General features: G+C 35.7%; 1 protein-coding gene across 1 annotated transcript in view; it reads left to right on the top strand.

The window, feature by feature from the left end:
• The first annotated feature begins 1,690 nt into the window (after nt 1–1,690).
• The window catches only part of LOC133424369 (calcium-activated potassium channel subunit beta-4-like), a 35,471-nt gene continuing 11,112 nt past the window's right edge, over nt 1,691–26,049 (top strand). Inside the window, exons 1-2 of the mRNA XM_061714916.1 lie at nt 1,691–1,855; nt 18,718–18,930. Of these exons, the coding sequence (XP_061570900.1) occupies nt 1,691–1,855; nt 18,718–18,930 (378 nt within the window). The remainder of the gene's footprint in view (nt 1,856–18,717; nt 18,931–26,049) is intronic.

Here is a 26,049-nt window from a genome sequence, read left to right as displayed (position 1 = left end):
GAAAAAAACCCGAAAATAAACCCGAAAAAACCCGAAAAAAACTGAAAATAAACCTGAAAAAACCCGAAAATAAATCCGAAAAAACCCGAAACACATCCAAAAATAAACCCGAAAAAACCCGAAAATAAACCCATATATATATATATATATATATATATATATATATATATATATATATATATATATATATATTCCAATCTGGGTGTTTTTGGTTTCTTCTGGCAGTTAGAGTAGTTAATTATTGGTGTTATTTCTATACTAGGCCACCAGGGGGCAGCACTCACCTGGTAACGGGTCACGTCACAATCAGGTATTAAACAGACACAGGTGAGTTTGGGAAACACGGGGAGAATAACGTCTCTTACCGCACGTTAAACCGCACTTTAATTAATGCTCTATAAACCACGGGAAGACAACAACAACAACAAACAACAAAAACGACAGAGAGATAGAGAACAACAACAAATGACAAACAAACCGAAGGTAAAGAAAGTTATTAATCTGTTCAATCACCACCTGGACAATTGGTCACAACACATGTGTGTATGTATGTGTATATGTGTATATGTATATATGTCCATCTGTCCGTCTGTCCGTCTGTCTGTCTGTCGTGTGTGTATATACAGGACTGTCTCAGAATATTGTGATAAAGTTCTTTATTTTCTGTAATGCAATTACAAAAACTAAAATATCCTCCATTCTGGATTCATTACAAATCAACTGAAATATTGCAAGCCTTTTATTATTTTAATATTGCTGATCATGGTTTACAGTTTAAGAAAACTCAAATATCCTATCTCAAAAAATTAGAATATTCTGGGAATCTTAATCTTAAACTGTAAACCGTAATCAGCAATATTAAAATAATAAAAGGCTAAAATATTTCAGTTGATTTGTAATGAATCCAGAATGTATGACATTTTTGTTTTTTTAATTGCATTACAGAAAATAAAGAACTTTATCACAATATTCAAATTTTCTGAGACAGTCATGTATGTATGTATGTGTGTATATATATATATATATATATATATATATATATATATATATATATATATATATATATCGCCCCAACACGTGATTACAGGAGGAGAAACTAACTTTTTCCAATCACTAAAGATGACTCTTGTTCTTGTACTTTAGAAATAAAGTCTGGTTCATGAGGGGGAATGGGGTTCAGCTGCAACACATCTTTTATTCTATTTATTCTATTTATCTGTTAATGAACTAAATCTTTATGAGGGAAAGTTCCGGTTCTGAGCAGGAAAACGAGGGAGAAAGATGGAACAGAGAGAAGATTACTGAGAGAAGGGAGGGATGGAAGGATGGAGGGATGAGATGGAGGGAGGGAGGGAGGGATGGAGGGATGAGAGATGGGAGGATGGAGGGATGGAGGGAGGAGATATCGGAGGATGGAGGGATGGAGGGAGGGAAGTAGGGATGGAGGGATGGAGGGAGGGATGGAGGGACGGAGCCGGCAGGCAGGATCCAGAGACCAGTCGGTTCTTGACCAGAGCGGTGAGTGTCCGTCCTCCTCCCCCGGTCCCCCGGCTCTCCACGCCGGCGGCGGCGTCCCCTGGCCCCGAGCCGGTCCCCTGGTCCCTCCCCCGGTGCTCGGGTGTTCCTGCCCCGGTCCTCTGGTCCCCGGTCCCCCGGAGCCCAACGCCGGCGGCGGCGTCCCCGGGGCGGCATGGCCCGGATCCGGGTGTCCTCCGAGTACTCCGAGGCCGAGGACAAGAGCATCCGCCTGGGGCTGTTCCTGATCGCCTGCGGCGTCCTGAGCCTCTTCATCCTGGGCTTCTGCTGGCTGAGCCCCACGCTGCAGAGTCTGCAGAGCCGGCCGGCCAACTGCACGGTGAGTCCGGGGACCGGGGCTCCAGGGCGGGTACGGGGGAGCCGAGGCTCCGCACGGTGAGTCCGGGGACCGGGGCTCCAGGGCGGGTCAGGGGGAGCCGAGGCTCCGCACGGTGAGTCCGGGGACCGGGGCTCCAGGGCGGGTCAGGGGGAGCCGGGGCTCCGCACGGTGAGTCCGGGGACCGGGGCTCCAGGGCGGGTCAGGGGGAGCCGAGGCTCCGCACGGTGAGTCCGGGGACCGGGGCTCCAGGGCGGGTCAGGGGGAGCCGGGGCTCCGCACGGTGAGTCCGGGGGGGGAGGCTCCCAGGGCGCGTACGGGGGAGCCGAGGCTCCGCACGGTGAGTCCCCGGGGGTTGGAGCTCCCAGCCCCGCTATGAGGGAGCCGAGGCTCCGCTGCTCCGGTTCTACCCGGACTGAACCACCTGTTGATCGATCCTCATGTTCCAGTGTTTAGTTCCGCCCGTATGAAGTAGTTTGATCTCGGTGCGGATCGATATTATTGATCAGTTAGTAACTGGTTCTGGTACAAACAGCTGTGAACTAAAGTTCGGCGTCTTTGGTGTTAAAATGATCAATAAATAATCTGTTTATTATCAGGAAAATAAACCCTGACATGAAACTGCAACCCGATACTTTAGAACTGATCATCATTATTGATTAACTGATCATCATTATTGATGAACTGATCATTATTGATGAACTGATCATTATTGATGAACTGATCATCATTATTGATGAACTGATCATTATTGATGAACTGATCACCATTATTGATGAACTGATCATCATTATTGATGAACTGATCATTATTGATGAACTGATCATTATTATTGATGAACTGATCATTATTGATGAACTGATCATCATTATTGATGAACTGATCATCGTTATTGATGAACTGATCACTGTTATTGATGAACTGATCACTGTTATTGATGAACTGATCACTGTTATTGATTAACTGATCATTATTGATGAACTGATCATTATTGATGAACTGATCATCATTATTGATGAACTGATCATCATTATTGATGAACTGATCATCATTATTGATGAACTGATCACTGTTATTGATGAACTGATCACTGTTATTGATGAACTGATCATTATTGATGAACTGATCATCATTATTGATGAACTGATCATCATTATTGATGAACTGATCATCATTATTGATGAACTGATCATCATTATTGATGAACTGATCATTATTGATGAACTGATCATTATTATTGATGAACTGATCATTATTGATGAACTGATCATCATTATTGATGAACTGATCATTATTGATGAACTGATCATCATTATTGATGAACTGATCATTATTGATGAACTGATCATCATTATTGATGAGCTGATCATCATTATTGATGAACTGATCATTATTGATCAACTGATCATTATTATTGATCAACTGATCATTATTGATGAACTGATCATCATTATTGATGAACTGATCACTGTTATTGATGAACTGATCACTGTTATTGATGAACTGATCACTGTTATTGATGAACTGATCATTATTGATGAACTGATCATTATTATTGATGAACTGATCATCATTATTGATGAACTGATCATCATTATTGATGAACTGATCATCATTATTGATGAACTGATCATTATTGATCAACTGATCATTATTATTGATCAACTGATCATTATTGATGAACTGATCATCATTATTGATGAACTGATCACTGTTATTGATGAACTGATCACTGTTATTGATGAACTGATCACTGTTATTGATGAACTGATCATTATTGATGAACTGATCATTATTATTGATGAACTGATCATCATTATTGATGAACTGATCATTATTATTGATGAACTGATCACTGTTATTGATGAACTGATCATTATTATTGATGAACTGATCATCATTATTGATGAACTGATCATTATTATTGATGAACTGATCACTGTTATTGATGAACTGATCACTGTTATTGATGAACTGATCATTATTATTGATGAACTGATCATTATTATTGATGAACTGATCATTATTATTGATGAACTGATCATTATTATTGATGAACTGATCATCATTATTGATGAACTGATCATTATTATTGATGAACTGATCACTGTTATTGATGAACTGATCACTGTTATTGATGAACTGATCATTATTATTGATGAACTGATCATTATTATTGATGAACTGATCATTATTATTGATGAACTGATCACTGTTATTGATGAACTGATCATTATTATTGATGAACTGATCATCATTATTGATGAACTGATCATCATTATTGATGAACTGATCACTGTTATTGATGAACTGATCATTATTATTGATGAACTGATCATTATTATTGATGAACTGATCATTATTGATGAACTGATCATTATTATTGATGAACTGATCATCATTATTGATGAACTGATCACCATTATCGATGAACTGATCATCATTATTGATGAACTGATCATCATTATTGATGAACTGATCACCATTATCGATGAACTGATCATCATTATTGATGAACTGATCATTATTATTGATGAACTGATCATTATTATTGATGAACTGATCATCATTATTGATGAACTGATCACTGTTATTGATGAACTGATCATTATTATTGATGAACTGATCATTATTATTGATGAACTGATCATTATTGATGAACTGATCATTATTATTGATGAACTGATCATTATTATTGATGAACTGATCATTATTGATGAACTGATCATTATTATTGATGAACTGATCATCATTATTGATGAACTGATCACCATTATCGATGAACTGATCATCATTATCGATGAACTGATCATCATTATTGATGAACTGATCATCATTATTGATGAACTGATCATCATTATTGATGAACTGATCATCATTATTGATGAACTGATCACCATTATTGATGAACTGATCACCATTATTGATGAACTGATCACCATTATTGATGAACTGATCACCATTATTGATGAACTGATCACCATTATTGATGAACTGATCATCATTATTGATGAACTGATCACCATTATTGATGAACTGATCACCATTATTGATGAACTGATCATCATTATTGATGAACTGATCATCATTATTGATGAACTGATCAGCAGGTGTGTGGTATCAAATTGCCAAGAGGGAAAGATATCAGCAGTGTCTTAGAGGAACATCAATCTGGACCGGCTCTGATCTCCTAAACCATCAATGAGAATGATTATTGACCAATTGAACATCCAGTTGGGAGTGGATGACTCAGCAGATTAAACCCAGGATCAGACAACACCCAAGATCCTCCGGGCCTCCCAGAACCAGGTCCTGGTCCAGACCTGAACCTGGTTGAGATGCTGTGGTGGACCTTCAGAGACCCCCCCCCCTCTTCCTCCTCCTCCTCTTCCTCCTCCTCCTCCTCCTCTTCCTCCTCCTCCTCCTCTTCCTCTTCCTCCTCCTCCTCTTCTTCCTCCTCCTCCTCCTCCTCCTCTTCCTCCTCGTTCAGCAGGTTCTGATTTCCCCAGCCGGCCGTTTCCCTGGTGATCAATACTCACCGATCAGATTGATCTGAGCTGGAGGAGACTCCTGGAGGGAGACGGTTTCTGGTAAACACCCGGGTCTCTGCAGCTCCGGAGCTGGACTCTCCAATCAGCTCCCACTGATCGCTGATTGATCGGTCATTGATCCGTGACTCATCGGTGATTGATCAGTGATGGAAGTCATGGTTGAAGTCATGGTTGTTCAGCTCAGTAATGAGTCGTGGTCCCTCTCCTCTCGTACCTCAGACCTGGTCCTGGTCCCTGGTCCTGGTAGCGTTCCTATGTGTATATGTGTGTGGAAACGTGTATTTCTACATGTACAAGTACATTTTTACATGTTTGCTTTAATGTGTAGAAATATCTGAATCAGAATGTTTGTAGTGAATAAGTTTGTACACGGGTGAATATAAATACACATCATAAATAATGTTGCTTTCACGTACAGATGAATACAGGGTAAATAACTCAGATATACCACAATCTATATTTATAAAACTCTTACTATTAACTAGTGCAACTTTAACTGTGTCAAGTTTGTCTCTTCTTTCATATTTAATAACTGATATAAATAGATATAATAAAGTTCTTCAGCTCCAGCAGAAACAGTTGCTGTTTTATTTATTTATGAACATCGTCTACTTTGTTTATGATGGTACATTTATTATTTAGTGATATTAATGTTCTTTTTTATGGTATTGATTTATTGTCTGCTGTTTTATTTATTTCTTTTTGATTTTTTGTGCTCATGTTCAAAACAAAATGCATTCTGGTTCTGACTGGTCAAATTCAATTTCAATTCAATTCAATTTTATTTCTATAGCGTCTATTCCAACATAGTTGTCTCCAGGATGTTTCCAGAACCAGAATATGAACATAAACCCCCGAACAATTATTACATAAACAATGGAGGTAAAAACTCCCCTTTAGGAGGAAGAAACCTGGACCTGGATCATAAGGGGGGACCGGGTCCGCAGGCCAGAACGCAGCTCCCGAGGCTCCAGCCTGCAAACATGCACAAAAGAGAAAAAAGGGGGGCCGGCACAAGAAACTACAGGAACAATGGACAAAAATGATAGCTATGAGATATTTATAATAAATAAAAATGGAAATGGAGAAGAGAGGAAGGGAAGAGGAGAGGAGAAGAAGGGTGAGAGGCACCGCCCAGTGGATCATGTTTGTGCCCCCTGCAGCATAGGCCTATAGCAGCATATCTACCACCAAGCTATATTTGAGACTAACTATTATAGTCTTGTTCTATAGCTGCAACTATGACTACTGACTGTAACACACTAGAGTTTACACTACCTAGAGATTTACCAACACCAGCTAGAGGTTTACTAAACACTAACTATAGGCTTTACTAAACAGAAAGGTTTTAAGTTTAGTTTTAAAGGTGGAGGTGGTGTCAGCCTCCTTAACCCAGATTGGAAGTTGGTTCCATAGTAATGGTGCCTGATAGCAGATCTCTACCACCAAGCTATGTTTTTGCGTGCGTTTTTTTCTTACGTTTTTTCGTACGTTTTTTTTCATACGTTTCTTTCGTACGTTTTTTCGTACGTTTTTTTTCGTACGTTTCTTTCGTACGTTTTTTCGTACGTTTTTTTCGTACGTTTTTTTTCATGTTTTTTTCGTACGTTTTTTCGTACGTTTTCGTTAGTTTTTTTCGTACGTTTTTTTGTACGTTTTTTTTCATACGTTTCTTTCGTACGTTTTTTCGTACGTTTTTTTTCGTACGTTTTTTTTCATATGTTTTTTTCGTACGTTTTTTCGTACGTTTTTTTTCGTACGTTTTTTTGTACGTTTTTTCGTACGTTTTCGTTAGTTTTTTTCGTACGTTTTTTCGTACGTTTTTTTTCGTACGTTTTTTTTCATATGTTTTTTTCGTAGGTTTTTTTGTACGTTTTTTTTGTACGTTTTTTTTCGTACGTTTTTTCGTAAGTTTTTTCGTATTTTTTTTTTCGTACGTTTTTTCATGCGTTTTTTCGTACGTTTTTTCGTACATTTTTTCGTACGTTTTTTCGTGGGTTTTTCCGTACGTTTTTTCGTACGTTTTTGATCATGTCGGTCCCCCCTGCAGCATAGGCCTATAGCAGCATATCTACCACCAAGCTATATTTGAGACTAACTATTATAGTCTTGTTCTATAGCTGCAACTATGACTACTGACTCTAACACACTAGAGTTTACACTACCTAGAGATTTACCAACACCAGCTAGAGGTTTACTAAACACTAACTATAGGCTTTACTAAACAGAAAGGTTTTAAGTTTAGTTTTAAAGGTGGAGGTGGTGTCAGCCTCCTTAACCCAGATTGGAAGTTGGTTCCATAGTAATGGTGCCTGATAGCAGAACGCCCGCCCTCCAAATCTACATTTGGTACTCTAGGAACTACGAGTAAACCTTTTTTTTTGTACGTTTTTTTTTTTTTTCGTAGGTTTTTTCTTTTTTTTTCGTACGTTTTTTCTTTTTTTTTTCGTACGTTTTTTCTTTTTTTTTTCGTACGTTTTTTCGTACGTTTTTTCGTACTTTTTTTTTCGTACGTTTTTTCGTGCGTTTTTTCGTACATTTTTTTGTACGTTTTTTTTGTACGTTTTTTCGTGCGTTTTTTCGTACGTTTTTTCGTGCGTTTTTTCGTACGTTTTTTTTTTTTTTCGTACGTTTTTTCTTTTTTTTTTCGTACGTTTTTTCTTTTTTTTTTCGTACGTTTTTTCTTTTTTTTTTCGTACGTTTTTTCTTTTTTTTTTCGTACGTTTTCTTCGTGCGTTTTTTCGTACGTTTTCTTTGTGCGTTTTTTCGTACTTTTTTTTTCATACGTTTTTTCGTGCGTTTTTTCGTACGTTTTTTTGTACGTTTTTTTTGTACGTTTTTTCGTACGTTTTTTCGTGCGTTTTTTCGTACGTTTTTTCTTTTTTTTTCGTACGTTTTTTCTTTTTTTTTTCGTACGTTTTTTCGTACGTTTTTCCTTTTTTTTTCGTACGTTTTTTCTTTTTTTTTCGTACGTTTTTTTCGTGTGTTTTTTCGTACGTTTTTTTGTACGTTTTTTTTGTACGTTTTTTCGTACGTTTTTTCGTGCGTTTTTTCGTACGTTTTTTCGTGCGTTTTTTCGTACGTTTTTTCGTGCGTTTTTTCGTACGTTTTTTCTTTTTTTTTTCGTACGTTTTTTCGTACGTTTTTTCTTTTTTTTTTCGTACGTTTTTTCTTTTTTTTTTCGTACGTTTTTTCGTACGTTTTTTCTTTTTTTTTTCGTACGTTTTTTCTTTTTTTTTTCGTACGTTTTTTCTTTTTTTTTTCGTACGTTTTCTTCGTACGTTTTTTCGTACGTTTTTTCGTGCGTTTTTTCGTACTTTTTTTTTCATACGTTTTTTCGTGCGTTTTTTCGTGCGTTTTTTCGTACGTTTTTTCGTACATTTTTTTCGTACGTTTTTTTGTACGTTTTTTTGTACGTTTTTTCGTACGTTTTTTCGTGCGTTTTTTCGTACGTTTTTTCTTTTTTTTTCGTACGTTTTTTCTTTTTTTTTTCGTACGTTTTTTCGTACGTTTTTTCTTTTTTTTTTCGTACGTTTTTTCTTTTTTTTTTCGTACGTTTTTTCGTACGTTTTTTCTTTTTTTTTTCGTACGTTTTTTCTTTTTTTTTTCGTACGTTTTCTTCGTACGTTTTTTCGTACGTTTTTTCGTGCGTTTTTTCGTACTTTTTTTTTCATACGTTTTTTCGTGCGTTTTTTCGTACGTTTTTTCGTACATTTTTTTCGTACGTTTTTTTGTACGTTTTTTTTGTACGTTTTTTCGTATGTTTTTTCGTGCGTTTTTTCGTAAGTTTTTTCTTTTTTTTTCGTACGTTTTTTCTTTTTTTTTTCGTACGTTTTTTCGTACGTTTTTTCTTTTTTTTTTCGTACGTTTTTTCTTTTTTTTTTCGTACGTTTTTTCGTACGTTTTTTCGTGCGTTTTTTCGTACTTTTTTTTCATACGTTTTTTCGTGCGTTTTTTCGTACGTTTTTCGTACATTTTTTTCGTGCGTTTTTTCGTACGTTTTTTCGTGCGTTTTTTCGTACGTTTTTTCTTTTTTTTTCGTACGTTTTTTCTTTTTTTTTTCGTACGTTTTTTTCGTACGTTTTTTCGTACGTTTTTTCTTTTTTTTTCGTACGTTTTTTCTTTTTTTTTTCGTACGTTTTTTTCGTACGTTTTTTCGTACGTTTTTTCGTACTTTTTTTCGTACGTTTTTTCTTTTTTTTTTCGTACGTTTTTTCTTTTTTTTTTCGTACGTTTTCTTCGTACGTTTTTTCGTACGTTTTTTCGTGCGTTTTTTCGTACGTTTTGGATCATGTCGGTGCCCCCTGCAGCATAGGCCTATAGCAGCATATCTACCACCAAGCTATATTTGAGACTAACTATTATAGTCTTGTTCTATAGCTGCAACTATGACTACTGACTGTAACACACTAGAGTTTACACTACCTAGAGATTTACCAACACCAGCTAGAGGTTTACTAAACACTAACTATAGGCTTTACTAAACAGAAAGGTTTTAAGTTTAGTTTTAAAGGTGGAGGTGGTGTCAGCCTCCTTAACCCAGATTGGAAGTTGGTTCCATAGTAATGGTGCCTGATAGCAGATCTCTACCACCAAGCTATGTTTTTGCGTGCGTTTTTTTCTTACGTTTTTTCGTACGTTTTTTTTCATACGTTTCTTTCGTACGTTTTTTCGTACGTTTTTTTTCGTACGTTTCTTTCGTACGTTTTTTCGTACGTTTTTTTCGTACGTTTTTTTTCATGTTTTTTTCGTACGTTTTTTCGTACGTTTTCGTTAGTTTTTTTCGTACGTTTTTTTGTACGTTTTTTTTCATACGTTTCTTTCGTACGTTTTTTCGTACGTTTTTTTTCGTACGTTTTTTTTCATATGTTTTTTTCGTACGTTTTTTCGTACGTTTTTTTTCGTACGTTTTTTTGTACGTTTTTTCGTACGTTTTCGTTAGTTTTTTTCGTACGTTTTTTCGTACGTTTTTTTTCGTACGTTTTTTTTCATATGTTTTTTTCGTAGGTTTTTTTGTACGTTTTTTTTGTACGTTTTTTTTCGTACGTTTTTTCGTAAGTTTTTTCGTATTTTTTTTTTCGTACGTTTTTTCATGCGTTTTTTCGTACGTTTTTTCGTACATTTTTTCGTACGTTTTTTCGTGGGTTTTTCCGTACGTTTTTTCGTACGTTTTTGATCATGTCGGTCCCCCCTGCAGCATAGGCCTATAGCAGCATATCTACCACCAAGCTATATTTGAGACTAACTATTATAGTCTTGTTCTATAGCTGCAACTATGACTACTGACTCTAACACACTAGAGTTTACACTACCTAGAGATTTACCAACACCAGCTAGAGGTTTACTAAACACTAACTATAGGCTTTACTAAACAGAAAGGTTTTAAGTTTAGTTTTAAAGGTGGAGGTGGTGTCAGCCTCCTTAACCCAGATTGGAAGTTGGTTCCATAGTAATGGTGCCTGATAGCAGAACGCCCGCCCTCCAAATCTACATTTGGTACTCTAGGAACTACGAGTAAACCTTTTTTTTTGTACGTTTTTTTTTTTTTTTCGTAGGTTTTTTCTTTTTTTTTCGTACGTTTTTTCTTTTTTTTTTCGTACGTTTTTTCTTTTTTTTTTCGTACGTTTTTTCGTACGTTTTTTCGTACTTTTTTTTTCGTACGTTTTTTCGTGCGTTTTTTCGTACATTTTTTTGTACGTTTTTTTTGTACGTTTTTTCGTGCGTTTTTTCGTACGTTTTTTCGTGCGTTTTTTCGTACGTTTTTTTTTTTTTTCGTACGTTTTTTCTTTTTTTTTCGTACGTTTTTTCTTTTTTTTTTCGTACGTTTTTTCTTTTTTTTTTCGTACGTTTTTTCTTTTTTTTTTCGTACGTTTTCTTCGTGCGTTTTTTCGTACGTTTTCTTTGTGCGTTTTTTCGTACTTTTTTTTTCATACGTTTTTTCGTGCGTTTTTTCGTACGTTTTTTTGTACGTTTTTTTTGTACGTTTTTTCGTACGTTTTTTCGTGCGTTTTTTCGTACGTTTTTTCTTTTTTTTTCGTACGTTTTTTCTTTTTTTTTTCGTACGTTTTTTCGTACGTTTTTCCTTTTTTTTTCGTACGTTTTTTCTTTTTTTTTCGTACGTTTTTTTCGTGTGTTTTTTCGTACGTTTTTTTGTACGTTTTTTTTGTACGTTTTTTCGTACGTTTTTTCGTGCGTTTTTTCGTACGTTTTTTCGTGCGTTTTTTCGTACGTTTTTTCGTGCGTTTTTTCGTACGTTTTTTCTTTTTTTTTTCGTACGTTTTTTCGTACGTTTTTTCTTTTTTTTTTCGTACGTTTTTTCTTTTTTTTTTCGTACGTTTTTTCGTACGTTTTTTCTTTTTTTTTTCGTACGTTTTTTCTTTTTTTTTTCGTACGTTTTTTCTTTTTTTTTTCGTACGTTTTCTTCGTACGTTTTTTCGTACGTTTTTTCGTGCGTTTTTTCGTACTTTTTTTTTCATACGTTTTTTCGTGCGTTTTTTCGTGCGTTTTTTCGTACGTTTTTTCGTACATTTTTTTCGTACGTTTTTTTGTACGTTTTTTTGTACGTTTTTTCGTACGTTTTTTCGTGCGTTTTTTCGTACGTTTTTTCTTTTTTTTTCGTACGTTTTTTCTTTTTTTTTTCGTACGTTTTTTCGTACGTTTTTTCTTTTTTTTTTCGTACGTTTTTTCTTTTTTTTTTCGTACGTTTTTTCGTACGTTTTTTCTTTTTTTTTTCGTACGTTTTTTCTTTTTTTTTTCGTACGTTTTCTTCGTACGTTTTTTCGTACGTTTTTTCGTGCGTTTTTTCGTACTTTTTTTTTCATACGTTTTTTCGTGCGTTTTTTCGTACGTTTTTTCGTACATTTTTTTCGTACGTTTTTTTGTACGTTTTTTTTGTACGTTTTTTCGTATGTTTTTTCGTGCGTTTTTTCGTAAGTTTTTTCTTTTTTTTTCGTACGTTTTTTCTTTTTTTTTTCGTACGTTTTTTCGTACGTTTTTTCTTTTTTTTTTCGTACGTTTTTTCTTTTTTTTTTCGTACGTTTTTTCGTACGTTTTTTCTTTTTTTTTTCGTACGTTTTTTCTTTTTTTTTTCGTACGTTTTCTTCGTACGTTTTTTCGTACGTTTTTTCGTGCGTTTTTTCGTACTTTTTTTTCATACGTTTTTTCGTGCGTTTTTTCGTACGTTTTTCGTACATTTTTTTCGTGCGTTTTTTCGTACGTTTTTTCGTGCGTTTTTTCGTACGTTTTTTCTTTTTTTTTCGTACGTTTTTTCTTTTTTTTTTCGTACGTTTTTTTCGTACGTTTTTTCGTACGTTTTTTCTTTTTTTTTCGTACGTTTTTTCTTTTTTTTTTCGTACGTTTTTTTCGTACGTTTTTTCGTACGTTTTTTCGTACTTTTTTTCGTACGTTTTTTCTTTTTTTTTTCGTACGTTTTTTCTTTTTTTTTTCGTACGTTTTCTTCGTACGTTTTTTCGTACGTTTTTTCGTGCGTTTTTTCGTACGTTTTGGATCATGTCGGTGCCCCCTGCAGCATAGGCCTATAGCAGCATATCTACCACCAAGCTATATTTGAGACTAACTATTATAGTCTTGTTCTATAGCTGCAACTATGACTACTGACTGTAACACACTAGAGTTTACACTACCTAGAGATTTACCAACACCAGCTAGAGGTTTACTAAACACTAACTATAGGCTTTACTAAACAGAAAGGTTTTAAGTTTAGTTTTAAAGGTGGAGGTGGTGTCAGCCTCCTTAACCCAGATTGGAAGTTGGTTCCATAGTAATGGTGCCTGATAGCAGATCTCTACCACCAAGCTATGTTTTTGCGTGCGTTTTTTTCTTACGTTTTTTCGTACGTTTTTTTTCATACGTTTCTTTCGTACGTTTTTTCGTACGTTTTTTTTCGTACGTTTCTTTCGTACGTTTTTTCGTACGTTTTTTTCGTACGTTTTTTTTCATGTTTTTTTCGTACGTTTTTTCGTACGTTTTCGTTAGTTTTTTTCGTACGTTTTTTTGTACGTTTTTTTTCATACGTTTCTTTCGTACGTTTTTTCGTACGTTTTTTTTCGTACGTTTTTTTTCATATGTTTTTTTCGTACGTTTTTTCGTACGTTTTTTTTCGTACGTTTTTTTGTACGTTTTTTCGTACGTTTTCGTTAGTTTTTTTCGTACCTTTTTTCGTACGTTTTTTTTCGTACGTTTTTTTTCATATGTTTTTTTCGTAGGTTTTTTTGTACGTTTTTTTTGTACGTTTTTTTTCGTACGTTTTTTCGTAAGTTTTTTCGTATTTTTTTTTTCGTACGTTTTTTCATGCGTTTTTTCGTACGTTTTTTCGTACATTTTTTCGTACGTTTTTTCGTGGGTTTTTCCGTACGTTTTTTCGTACGTTTTTGATCATGTCGGTCCCCCCTGCAGCATAGGCCTATAGCAGCATATCTACCACCAAGCTATATTTGAGACTAACTATTATAGTCTTGTTCTATAGCTGCAACTATGACTACTGACTCTAACACACTAGAGTTTACACTACCTAGAGATTTACCAACACCAGCTAGAGGTTTACTAAACACTAACTATAGGCTTTACTAAACAGAAAGGTTTTAAGTTTAGTTTTAAAGGTGGAGGTGGTGTCAGCCTCCTTAACCCAGATTGGAAGTTGGTTCCATAGTAATGGTGCCTGATAGCAGAACGCCCGCCCTCCAAATCTACATTTGGTACTCTAGGAACTACGAGTAAACCTTTTTTTTTGTACGTTTTTTTTTTTTTTCGTAGGTTTTTTCTTTTTTTTTCGTACGTTTTTTCTTTTTTTTTTCGTACGTTTTTTCTTTTTTTTTTCGTACGTTTTTTCGTACGTTTTTTCGTACTTTTTTTTTCGTACGTTTTTTCGTGCGTTTTTTCGTACGTTTTTTTTTTTTTTCGTACGTTTTTTCTTTTTTTTTTCGTACGTTTTTTCTTTTTTTTTTCGTACGTTTTTTCTTTTTTTTTTCGTACGTTTTTTCTTTTTTTTTTCGTACGTTTTCTTCGTGCGTTTTTTCGTACGTTTTCTTTGTGCGTTTTTTCGTACTTTTTTTTTCATACGTTTTTTCGTGCGTTTTTTCGTACGTTTTTTTGTACGTTTTTTTTGTACGTTTTTTCGTACGTTTTTTCGTGCGTTTGTTCGTACGTTTTTTCTTTTTTTTTCGTACGTTTTTTCTTTTTTTTTTCGTACGTTTTTTCGTACGTTTTTTCGTACGTTTTTTCTTTTTTTTTCGTACGTTTTTTCTTTTTTTTTTCGTACGTTTTTTCGTACGTTTTTTCTTTTTTTTTTCGTACGTTTTTTCTTTTTTTTTTCGTACGTTTTTTCGTACGTTTTTTCTTTTTTTTTTCGTACGTTTTTTCTTTTTTTTTTCGTACGTTTTCTTCGTACGTTTTTTCGTACGTTTTTTCGTGCGTTTTTTCGTACTTTTTTTTTCATACGTTTTTTCGTGCGTTTTTTCGTACGTTTTTTCGTACATTTTTTTCGTACGTTTTTTTGTACGTTTTTTTTGTACGTTTTTTCGTATGTTTTTTCGTGCGTTTTTTCGTAAGTTTTTTCTTTTTTTTTCGTACGTTTTTTCTTTTTTTTTTCGTACGTTTTTTCGTACGTTTTTTCTTTTTTTTTTCGTACGTTTTTTCTTTTTTTTTTCGTACGTTTTTTCGTACGTTTTTTCTTTTTTTTTTCGTACGTTTTTTCTTTTTTTTTTCGTACGTTTTCTTCGTACGTTTTTTCGTACGTTTTTTCGTGCGTTTTTTCGTACTTTTTTTTCATACGTTTTTTCGTGCGTTTTTTCGTACGTTTTTCGTACATTTTTTTCGTGCGTTTTTTCGTACGTTTTTTCGTGCGTTTTTTCGTACGTTTTTTCTTTTTTTTTCGTACGTTTTTTCTTTTTTTTTTCGTACGTTTTTTTCGTACGTTTTTTCGTACGTTTTTTCTTTTTTTTTCGTACGTTTTTTCTTTTTTTTTTCGTACGTTTTTTTCGTACGTTTTTTCGTACGTTTTTTCGTACTTTTTTTCGTACGTTTTTTCTTTTTTTTTTCGTACGTTTTTTCTTTTTTTTTTCGTACGTTTTCTTCGTACGTTTTTTCGTACGTTTTTTCGTGCGTTTTTTCGTACTTTTTTTTTCATACGTTTTTTCGTGCGTTTTTTCGTACGTTTTTTCGTACATTTTTTCGTACGTTTTTTCGTACTTTTTTTTTCGTACGTTTTTTTCGTGTGTTTTTTCGTACGTTTTTTTGTACGTTTTTTTTGTACGTTTTTTCGTGCGTTTTTTCGTACGTTTTTTCATGCGTTTTTTCGTACGTTTTTTCGTGCGTTTTTTCGTACGTTTTTTCTTTTTTTTTTCGTACGTTTTTTCGTACGTTTTTTCTTTTTTTTTTCGTACGTTTTTTCTTTTTTTTTTCGTACGTTTTTTCGTACGTTTTTTCTTTTTTTTTTCGTACGTTTTTTCTTTTTTTTTTCGTACGTTTTCTTCGTACGTTTTTTCGTACGTTTTTTCGTGCGTTTTTTCGTACTTTTTTTTTCATATGTTTTTTCGTGCGTTTTTTCGTACGTTTTTTCGTACATTTTTTTCGTGCGTTTTCTCGTACGTTTTTTCGTGCGTTTTTCCTTCCTTTTTTTCTTTTTTTTTCGTACGTTTTTTCTTTTTTTTTCGTACGTTTTTTTCGTACGTTTTTTCGTACGTTTTTTCGTACTTTTTTTTCGTGCGTTTTTTCGTACTTTTTTTTTCATACGTTTTTTCGTGCGTTTTTTCGTACGTTTTTTCGTACATTTTTTTCGTGCGTTTTTTCGTACGTTTTTTCGTGCGTTTTTTCTTTTTTTTTCGTACGTTTTTTCTTTTTTTTTTCGTACGTTTTTTCGTACGTTTTTTCGTACGTTTTTTCGTACTTTTTTTTTCATACGTTTTTTTGTACTTTTTTTCGTGCGTTTTTTCGTACGTTTTTTCGTATTTTTTTTCGTACGTTTTTTCATGCGTTTTTTTTTGTACGTTTTTTCGTACGTTTTTTCGTATGTTTTTTCGTACGTTTTTTCGTACGTTTTGGATCATGTCGGTCCCCCCTGCAGCATAGGCCTATAGCAGCATATCTACCACCAAGCTATATTTGAGACTAACTATTATAGTTCTATAGCTGCAACTATGACTACTGACTCTAACACACTAGAGTTTACACTACCTAGAGATTTACCAACACCAGCTAGAGGTTTACTAAACACTAACTATAGGCTTTACTAAACAGAAAGGTTTTAAGTTTAGTTTTAAAGGTGGAGGTGGTGTCAGCCTCCTTAACCCAGATTGGAAGTTGGTTCCATAGTAATGGTGCCTGATTTTTGTACGTTTTTTTGTACGTTTTTTCGTACGTTTTTTCGTGCGTTTTTTCGTATGTTTTTTTTCATACGTTTCTTTCGTACGTTTTTTTTGTATGTTTTTTTCGTACGTTTTTTTCGTATGTTTTTTTCGTACGTTCTTTCGTACGTTTTTTGTTACGATTTTTCTTGCGTTTTTTCGTACATTTTTTCGTGCGTTTTTTCGTACGTTTTTTCCTAAATTTTTTTTGTACATTTTTTCGTACGTTTTTTCGTACGTTTTTTCGAACATTTTTTTTCGTACGTTTTTTTGTACATTTTTTTTCGTACGTTTTTTCGTACGTTTTTTCGTATGTTTTTTCGTACGTTCTTTCGTACGTTTTTTCGTACGTTTTTTTTCGTACGTTTTTTCGTACGTTTTTTCGAACATTTTTTTTCGTACGTTTTTTTGTACGTTTTTTTTTTCGTACGTTTTTTGTGCGTTTTTTCGTACATTTTTTCGTACGTTTTTTCGTACATTTTTTCGTACATTTTTTCGTACGTTTTTTCGTACATTTTTTCGTACATTTTTTCATGCGTTTTTTCGTACGTTTTTTCGTACGTTTTTTTGTACATTTTTTTTCGTACGTTTTTTCGTACGTTTTTTCGTATGTTTTTTCGTACGTTCTTTCGTACGTTTTTTCATACGTTTTTTTTTCGTACGTTTTTTCGTACGTTTTTTCGAACATTTTTTTTCGTACGTTTTTTTGTACGTTTTTTTTTTCGTACGTTTTTTGTGCGTTTTTTCGTACATTTTTTCGTACGTTTTTTCGTACGTTTTTTTTCGTACATTTTTTCGTACGTTTTTTCGTGCGTTTTTTTGTGCGTTTTTTCGTACGTTTTTCGTACGTTTTGGATCATGTCGGTCCCCCCTGCAGCATAGGCCTATGTTAGACCCTGGCCTAGGGGAGCCAAGGGTACAACAAAAAAGCAGGGGAGACGCAGTACTCAAAATACTATAAATTTATTAAATAAGCAAAGGTAAATAATCAAACGAACAATTGAGTGAGCAAACAAACAGATGAGGTGTGGAAGTCAGTAATCAGTAGTGTAGTGTGGGTATGCATGAGTGGAATGTATGTGGGTGCATGTTGGATGTATTAACAGAAATGATGAAAAAGGTGCATAGTGGGAGAGGGGTAGAGGAGAACTGAATACAACAGAACTCTCGTAGGGACTGGGGAGACAGGCTTTTATACTGGGTGTCGGCCACCCGGGCCCAGGTGCCGACACTTGGCTGATTAATGCTGGCCATGATTGCTCTGCTCCCCAGTCCACTGAAAAACAAGGAAAAAAAAGGATTAGGACTGAAAAGCAAAGATAATCTAAATAACCAATATATAAAATGCTACACCAGACCAATCAAATAACACTACCACCATATACTATGACACAATACAATATAATAATATAACCCCATATAATATCATACCAGGGAACCGTCACACCTATAGCAGCATATCTACCACCAAGCTATATTTGAGACTAACTATTATAGTCTTGTTCTATAGCTGCAACTATGACTACTGACTCTAACACACTAGAGTTTACACTACCTAGAGATTTACCAACACCAGCTAGAGGTTTACTAAACACTAACTATAGGCTTTACTAAACAGAAAGGTTTTAAGTTTAGTTTTAAAGGTGGAGGTGGTGTCAGCCTCCTTAACCCAGATTGGAAGTTGGTTCCATAGTAATGGTGCCTGATAGCAGAACGCCCGCCCTCCAAATCTACATTTAGATACTCTAGGAACTACGAGTAAACCTGCACTCTGAGAACGGAGAGCTCTGCCAGGAACATAAGGCTCTATCAGGTCTTGTAAATACTGCGGAGCTGAGCCGTTTTGGGCTTTATATGCAAGTAATAAAATGTTGGTTCTGGTTCTGTCCCCCCAGGTGGTGTCGGTGCTGGTCTCTGGTTCTGACTGGTTCTGGTTCTGGTTCTGTCCCCCCAGGTGGTGTCGGTTCTCCGCCCTGAGGAAATGTTCACCTGCGTCTTCACCTGCGGGTCCGACTGCCGGGGAACCTCCCTGTACCCGTGTCTGCAGGTCTTCGTCAACCTGACCGGGTCTGGATCTGGGTCTGGGTCTGGATCCAGGACTGGATCCGGGTCCAGATCCCCGGCCCTGCTGCACTTCGACGAGCAGCAGCTGCTGCTCAACCCCAAGGTACGACGCTCTTCTTCTACTCTCATTTACGAGCAGCCGCATGTTTAGTTTTCATATTGTAGTGATTTTCACCAACTGCTGACATCTAGTGGTCACGTCAGAAACAGCAGCCAAGGGTCAAAGGTCAACTGTACGGGGTCCAACCCCTGGTACCCCGGACCCCCCAGTACGGGGTACCAGCAGTAGGAACCTCTGTCCCTAAAGAGATTGTGCTCCTGATCATTCAAACATTCCTTGTTGATGAAGTTGATGAAGAGGTGATAAACTCCTCCGTACGGTTGTCATGGAGACGGAGTCCAACTATGGAGACCAGAACCGACTGTGAAGACGTTTATTTCTGCTGCAAAGTTGGACGTTTTGACCTGGAATCAATCCTGCGTAAAGGACCACGTGACAGAAGAGACGAGCGTCTTCAGAGCAGAAAGACGGAGCAGATCAACCCAGAATCTCCGTCCTCCTCCCTCACCGCTCATTCGGGCCGTCGTTACGGCAACGGAGTAAATATAGAGGGAGAGACGGGCGTCACTGTCGCCATGGAGACGCTGATGAGGAGATGAGGGGGGAGAGAGAGAGAGAAAGAGAGAGACGAGTCTTTCAGAAACCCTTTAACGGTTCACACGGGGACAGACGAGGCTCCGCCCACAGACAGACGAGGCTCCGCCCACAGGCAGACGAGGCTCCGCCCACAGACGAAAACGAACGCACGCACGCAAAAACGCACGCAAAACGCACGCACGCAAAAATGAACGCTCGCCCGCACGCCCGCACGAAAAAACACACGCAAAACGCACGCAAAAGCGCACAAACGCACGCAAAACGAACGCACGCACGAAAAAACGGGCGAACGCACGCAAAACGCACGCACGCAAAAATGAACGCCCGCCCGCATGGCGCACGAAAAAACACACGCAAAACGAACGCACGCACGAAAAAACGGACGAACGCACGCAAAACGCACGCACGCAAAAATGAACGCCCGCCCGCATGCCGCACGAAAAAACACACGCAAAACGCACGCAAAAACGCACGAAAAAACGGACGAACGCACGCAAAACGCACGTACGCAAAAATGTACGCACGCCCGCACGCCCGCACGAAAAAACACACGCAAAACGCACGCAAAAACGCACAAACGCACGCAAAACGAACGCCCGCATGAAAAAACACACGCAAAACGCACGCAAAAAACGCACAAACGCACGCAAAACGAACGCACACACGAAAAAACGCACGCAAAAACGCACGGAAAAAGGAGACACGAGGAGAGAGAGAGAGACAAGTCTTTCAGAAACCCTTTAATGGTTCACACGGGGACGGACGAGGCTCCGCCCACAGACACACGAGGCTCCGCCCACAGACACACGAGGCTCCGCCCACAGACACACGAGGCTCCGCCCACAGACGAGGCTCCGCCCACAGACGAGGCTGTAAGGCTATAAATACTACCTGAAAATACCACAATACTGCCTGAAAATACCACAATACTACCTGAAAATACCACAATACTACCTGAAAATACCACAATACTACCTGAAAATACCACAATACTACCTGAAAATACCACAATACTACCTGAAAATACCACAATACTACCTGAAAATACCACAATACTACCTGAAAATACCACAATACTACCTGAAAATACCACAATACTACCTGAAAATACCACAATACTACCTGAAAATACCACAATACTACCTGAAAATACCACAATACTACCCTGAAAATACATCAATACTACCTGAAAATACCACAATACTACCTGAACATACCACAATACTGCCTGAAAATACATCAATACTGCCTGAAAATACCACAATACTACCTGATAATACCACAATACTACCTGAAAATACATCAATACTACCTGAAAATACCACAATACTGCCTGAAAATACCACAATACTACCTGATAATACCACAATACTACCTGAAAATACATCAATACTACCTGAAAATACCACAATACTGCCTGAAAATACCACAATACTACCTGAAAATACCACAATACTGCCAGAAAATACCACAATACTGCCTGAAAATACCACAATACTACCTGAAAATACCACAATACTGCCTGAAAATACCACAATACTGCTTGAAAATACTACAATACTACCTGGAAATACATCAATACTACCTGAAAATACCACAATACTACCAGAAAATACCACAATACTACCTGAAAATACCACAATACTGCCAGAAAATACCACAATACTGCCAGAAAATACCACAATACTACCTGAAAATACCACAATACTACCTGAAAATACTACAAATTACCTGAAAATACTACAATACTACCTGAAAATACCACAATACTACCTGAAAATACCACAATACTGCCTGAAAATACCACAATACTGCCTGAAAATACCACAATACTGCCTGAAAATACCACAGTACTACCTGAAAATACCACAATACTACCTGAAAATACTACAATACTACCTGAAAATACCACAATACTACCTGAAAATACCACAATACTACCTGAAAATACCACAATACTACCTGAAAATACTACAATACTACCTGAAAATACCACAATACTACCTGAAAATACCACAATACTGCCAGAAAATACCACAATACTACCTGAAAATACAACAATACTGCCTGAAAATACTACAATACTACCTGAAAATACCACAATACTACCTGAAAATACCACAATACTACCTGAAAATACCACAATACTACCTGAAAATACCACAATACTACCTGAAAATACTACAATACTACCTGAAAATACATCAATACTACCTGAAAATACTACAATACTACCTGAAAATACTACAATACTACCTGAAAATACCACAATACTACCTGAAAATACCACAATACTACCTGAAAATACAACAATACTGCCTGAAAATACTACAATACTACCTGAAAATACCACAATACTACCTGAAAATACCACAATACTACCTGAAAATACCACAATACTACCTGAAAATACTACAATACTACCTGAAAATACCACAATACTACCTGAAAATACCACAATACTGCCAGAAAATACCACAATACTACCTGAAAATACATCAATACTGCCTGAAAATACCACAATACTACCTGAAAATACCACAATACTGCCAGAAAATACCACAATACTGCCAGAAAATACCACAATACTGCCAGAAAATACCACAATACTACCTGAAAATACCACAATACTACCTGAAAATACATCAATACTGCCTGAAAATACCACAATACTACCTGAAAATACCACAATACTACCTGAAAATACAACAATACTGCCTGAAAATACATTAATACTACCTGAAAATACCACAATACTACCTGAAAATACCACAATACTGCCTGAAAATACTACAAATTACCTGAAAATACCACAATACTACCTGAAAATACCACAATACTGCCTGAAAATACCACAATACTACCTGAAAATACCACAATACTACCTGAAAATACCACAATACTACCTGAAAATACCACAATACTGCCTGAAAATACCACAATACTGCCAGAAAATACCACAATACTGCCAGAAAATACCACAATACTACCTGAAAATACATCAATACTACCTGAAAATACATCAATACTGCCTGAAAATACCACAATACTACCTGAAAATACCACAATACTACCTGAAAATACAACAATACTGCCTGAAAATACATTAATACTACCTGAAAATACCACAATACTACCTGAAAATACCACAATACTGCCTGAAAATACTACAAATTACCTGAAAATACCACAATACTACCTGAAAATACATCAATACTGCCTGAAAATACCACAATACTACCTGAAAATACCACAATACTACCTGAAAATACAACAATACTGCCTGAAAATACATTAATACTACCTGAAAATACCACAATACTACCTGAAAATACCACAATACTACCTGAAAATACCACAATACTGCCTGAAAATACTACAATACTACCTGAAAATACCACAATACTGCCTGAAAATACCACAATACTACCTGAAAATACCACAATACTACCTGAAAATACCACAATACTACCTGAAAATACATCAATACTACCTGAAAATACTACAATACTACCTGAAAATACCACAATACTGCCTGAAAATACCACAATACTACCTGAAAATACCACAATACTACCTGAAAATACATCAATACTACCTGAAAATACTACAATACTACCTGAAAATACCACAATACTACCTGAAAATACTACAATACTACCTGTAAAAATACTACCTGAAAATACCACAATACTACCTGAAAATACCACAATACTGCCTGAAAATACATCAATACTACCTGAAAATACCACAATACTACCTGAAAATACATCAATACTACCTGAAAATACTACAATACTACCTGAAAATACCACAATACTACCTGAAAATACTACAATACTACCTGTAAAAATACTACCTGAAAATACCACAATACTACCTGAAAATACCACAATACTGCCAGAAAATACCACAATACTGCCTGAAAATACAACAATACTGCCAGAAAATACCACAATACTACCTGAAAATACCACAATACTACCAGAAAATACCAGAATACTACCTGAAAATACCAGAATACTACCTGAAAATACCACAATACTACCTGAAAATACCACAATACTGCCTGAAAATACTACAATACTACCTGAAAATACCACAATACTACCTGAAAATGCATCAATACTACCTGAAAATACTACAATACTACCTGAAAATACTACAATACTACCTGAAAATACTACAATACTACCTGAAAATACTACCTGAAAATACTACAATACTACCTGAAAATACTACAATACTACCTGAAAATACCACAATACTACCTGAAAATACCACAATACTGCCTGAAAATACCACAATACTACCTGAAAATACATCAATACTACCTGAAAATACATCAATACTGCCTGAAAATACATCAATACTACCTGAAAATACCACAATACTACCTGAAAATACTACAATACTACCTGAAAATACTACAATACTACCTGTAAAAATACTACCTGAAAATACCACAATACTACCTGAAAATACCACAATACTACCTGAAACTACTACAAATTACCTGAAAATACCACAATACTACCTGAAAATACCACAATACTACCTGAAAATACCACAATACTGCCTGAAACTACTACAATACTACCTGCAAATACTACAAATTACCTGAAAATACCACAATACTACCTGAAAATACATTAATAGTGCCAGAAAATACCACAATACTACCTGAAAATACATCAATACTACCTGAAAATACCACAATACTACCTGAAAATACCACAATACTACCTGAAAATACCACAATACTACCTGAAAATACCACAATACTACCTGAAAATACTACAATACTACCTGAAAATACCACAATACTACCTGAAAATACTACAATACTACCTGTAAAAATACTACCTGAAAATACCACAATACTACCTGAAAATACCACAATACTACCTGAAAATACCACAATACTGCCTGAAAATACATCAATACTACCTGAAAATACCACAATACTACCTGAAAATACATCAATACTACCTGAAAATACTACAATACTACCTGAAAATACCACAATACTACCTGAAAATACTACAATACTACCTGTAAAAATACTACCTGAAAATACCACAATACTACCTGAAAATACCACAATACTGCCAGAAAATACCACAATACTGCCTGAAAATACAACAATACTGCCAGAAAATACCACAATACTACCTGAAAATACCACAATACTACCTGAAAATACCAGAATACTACCTGAAAATACCAGAATACTACCTGAAAATACCACAATACTACCTGAAAATACCACAATACTGCCTGAAAATACTACAATACTACCTGAAAATACCACAATACTACCTGAAAATGCATCAATACTACCTGAAAATGCATCAATACTACCTGAAAATACTACCTGAAAATACTACAATACTACCTGAAAATACTACAATACTACCTGAAAATACTACAATACTACCTGAAAATACCACAATACTACCTGAAAATACCACAATACTACCTGAAAATACATCAATACTACCTGAAAATACATCAATACTACCTGAAAATACATCAATACTGCCTGAAAATACATCAATACTACCTGAAAATACATCAATACTACCTGAAAATACCACAATACTACCTGAAAATACTACAATACTACCTGAAAATACTACAATACTACCTGTAAAAATACTACCTGAAAATACCACAATACTACCTGAAAATACCACAATACTACCTGAAACTACTACAAATTACCTGAAAATACCACAATACTACCTGAAAATACCACAATACTACCTGAAAATACCACAATACTGCCTGAAACTACTACAATACTACCTGCAAATACTACAAATTACCTGAAAATACCACAATACTACCTGAAAATACATTAATAGTGCCAGAAAATACCACAATACTACCTGAAAATACATCAATACTACCTGAAAATACCACAATACTACCTGAAAATACCACAATACTACCTGAAAATACCACAATACTACCTGAAAATACCACAATACTACCTGAAAATACCACAATACTACCTGAAAATACCACAATACTACCTGCAAATACTACAAATTACCTGCAAATACATCAATACTACCTGAAAATACATCAATACTACCTGAAAATACATCAATACTACCTGAAAATGCATCAATACTACCTGAAAATGCATCAATACTACCTGAAAATGCATCAATACTACCTGAAAATGCATCAATACTACCTGAAAATGCATCAATACTACCTGAAAATGCATCAATACTACCTGAAAATACCACAATACTACCTGAAAATTCCACAATACTACCTGAAAATTCCACAATGCTACCTGAAAATACCACAATACTACCTGCAAATACTACAAATTACCTGCAAATACATCAATACTACCTGAAAATACATCAATACTACCTGAAAATACATCAATACTACCTGAAAATACATCAATACTACCTGAAAATACATCAATACTGCCTGAAAATACATCAATACTGCCTGAAAATACATCAATACTACCTGAAAATACCACAATACTACCTGAAAATACCACAATACTACCTGCAAATACTACAAATTACC

Source organism: Cololabis saira, chromosome 23 (genome assembly GCF_033807715.1).
Source record: "Cololabis saira isolate AMF1-May2022 chromosome 23, fColSai1.1, whole genome shotgun sequence".
NCBI classification, from domain to species: Eukaryota; Metazoa; Chordata; class Actinopteri; order Beloniformes; family Belonidae; genus Cololabis; species Cololabis saira.
This window is presented reverse-complemented; position numbering and strand designations above follow the sequence as displayed.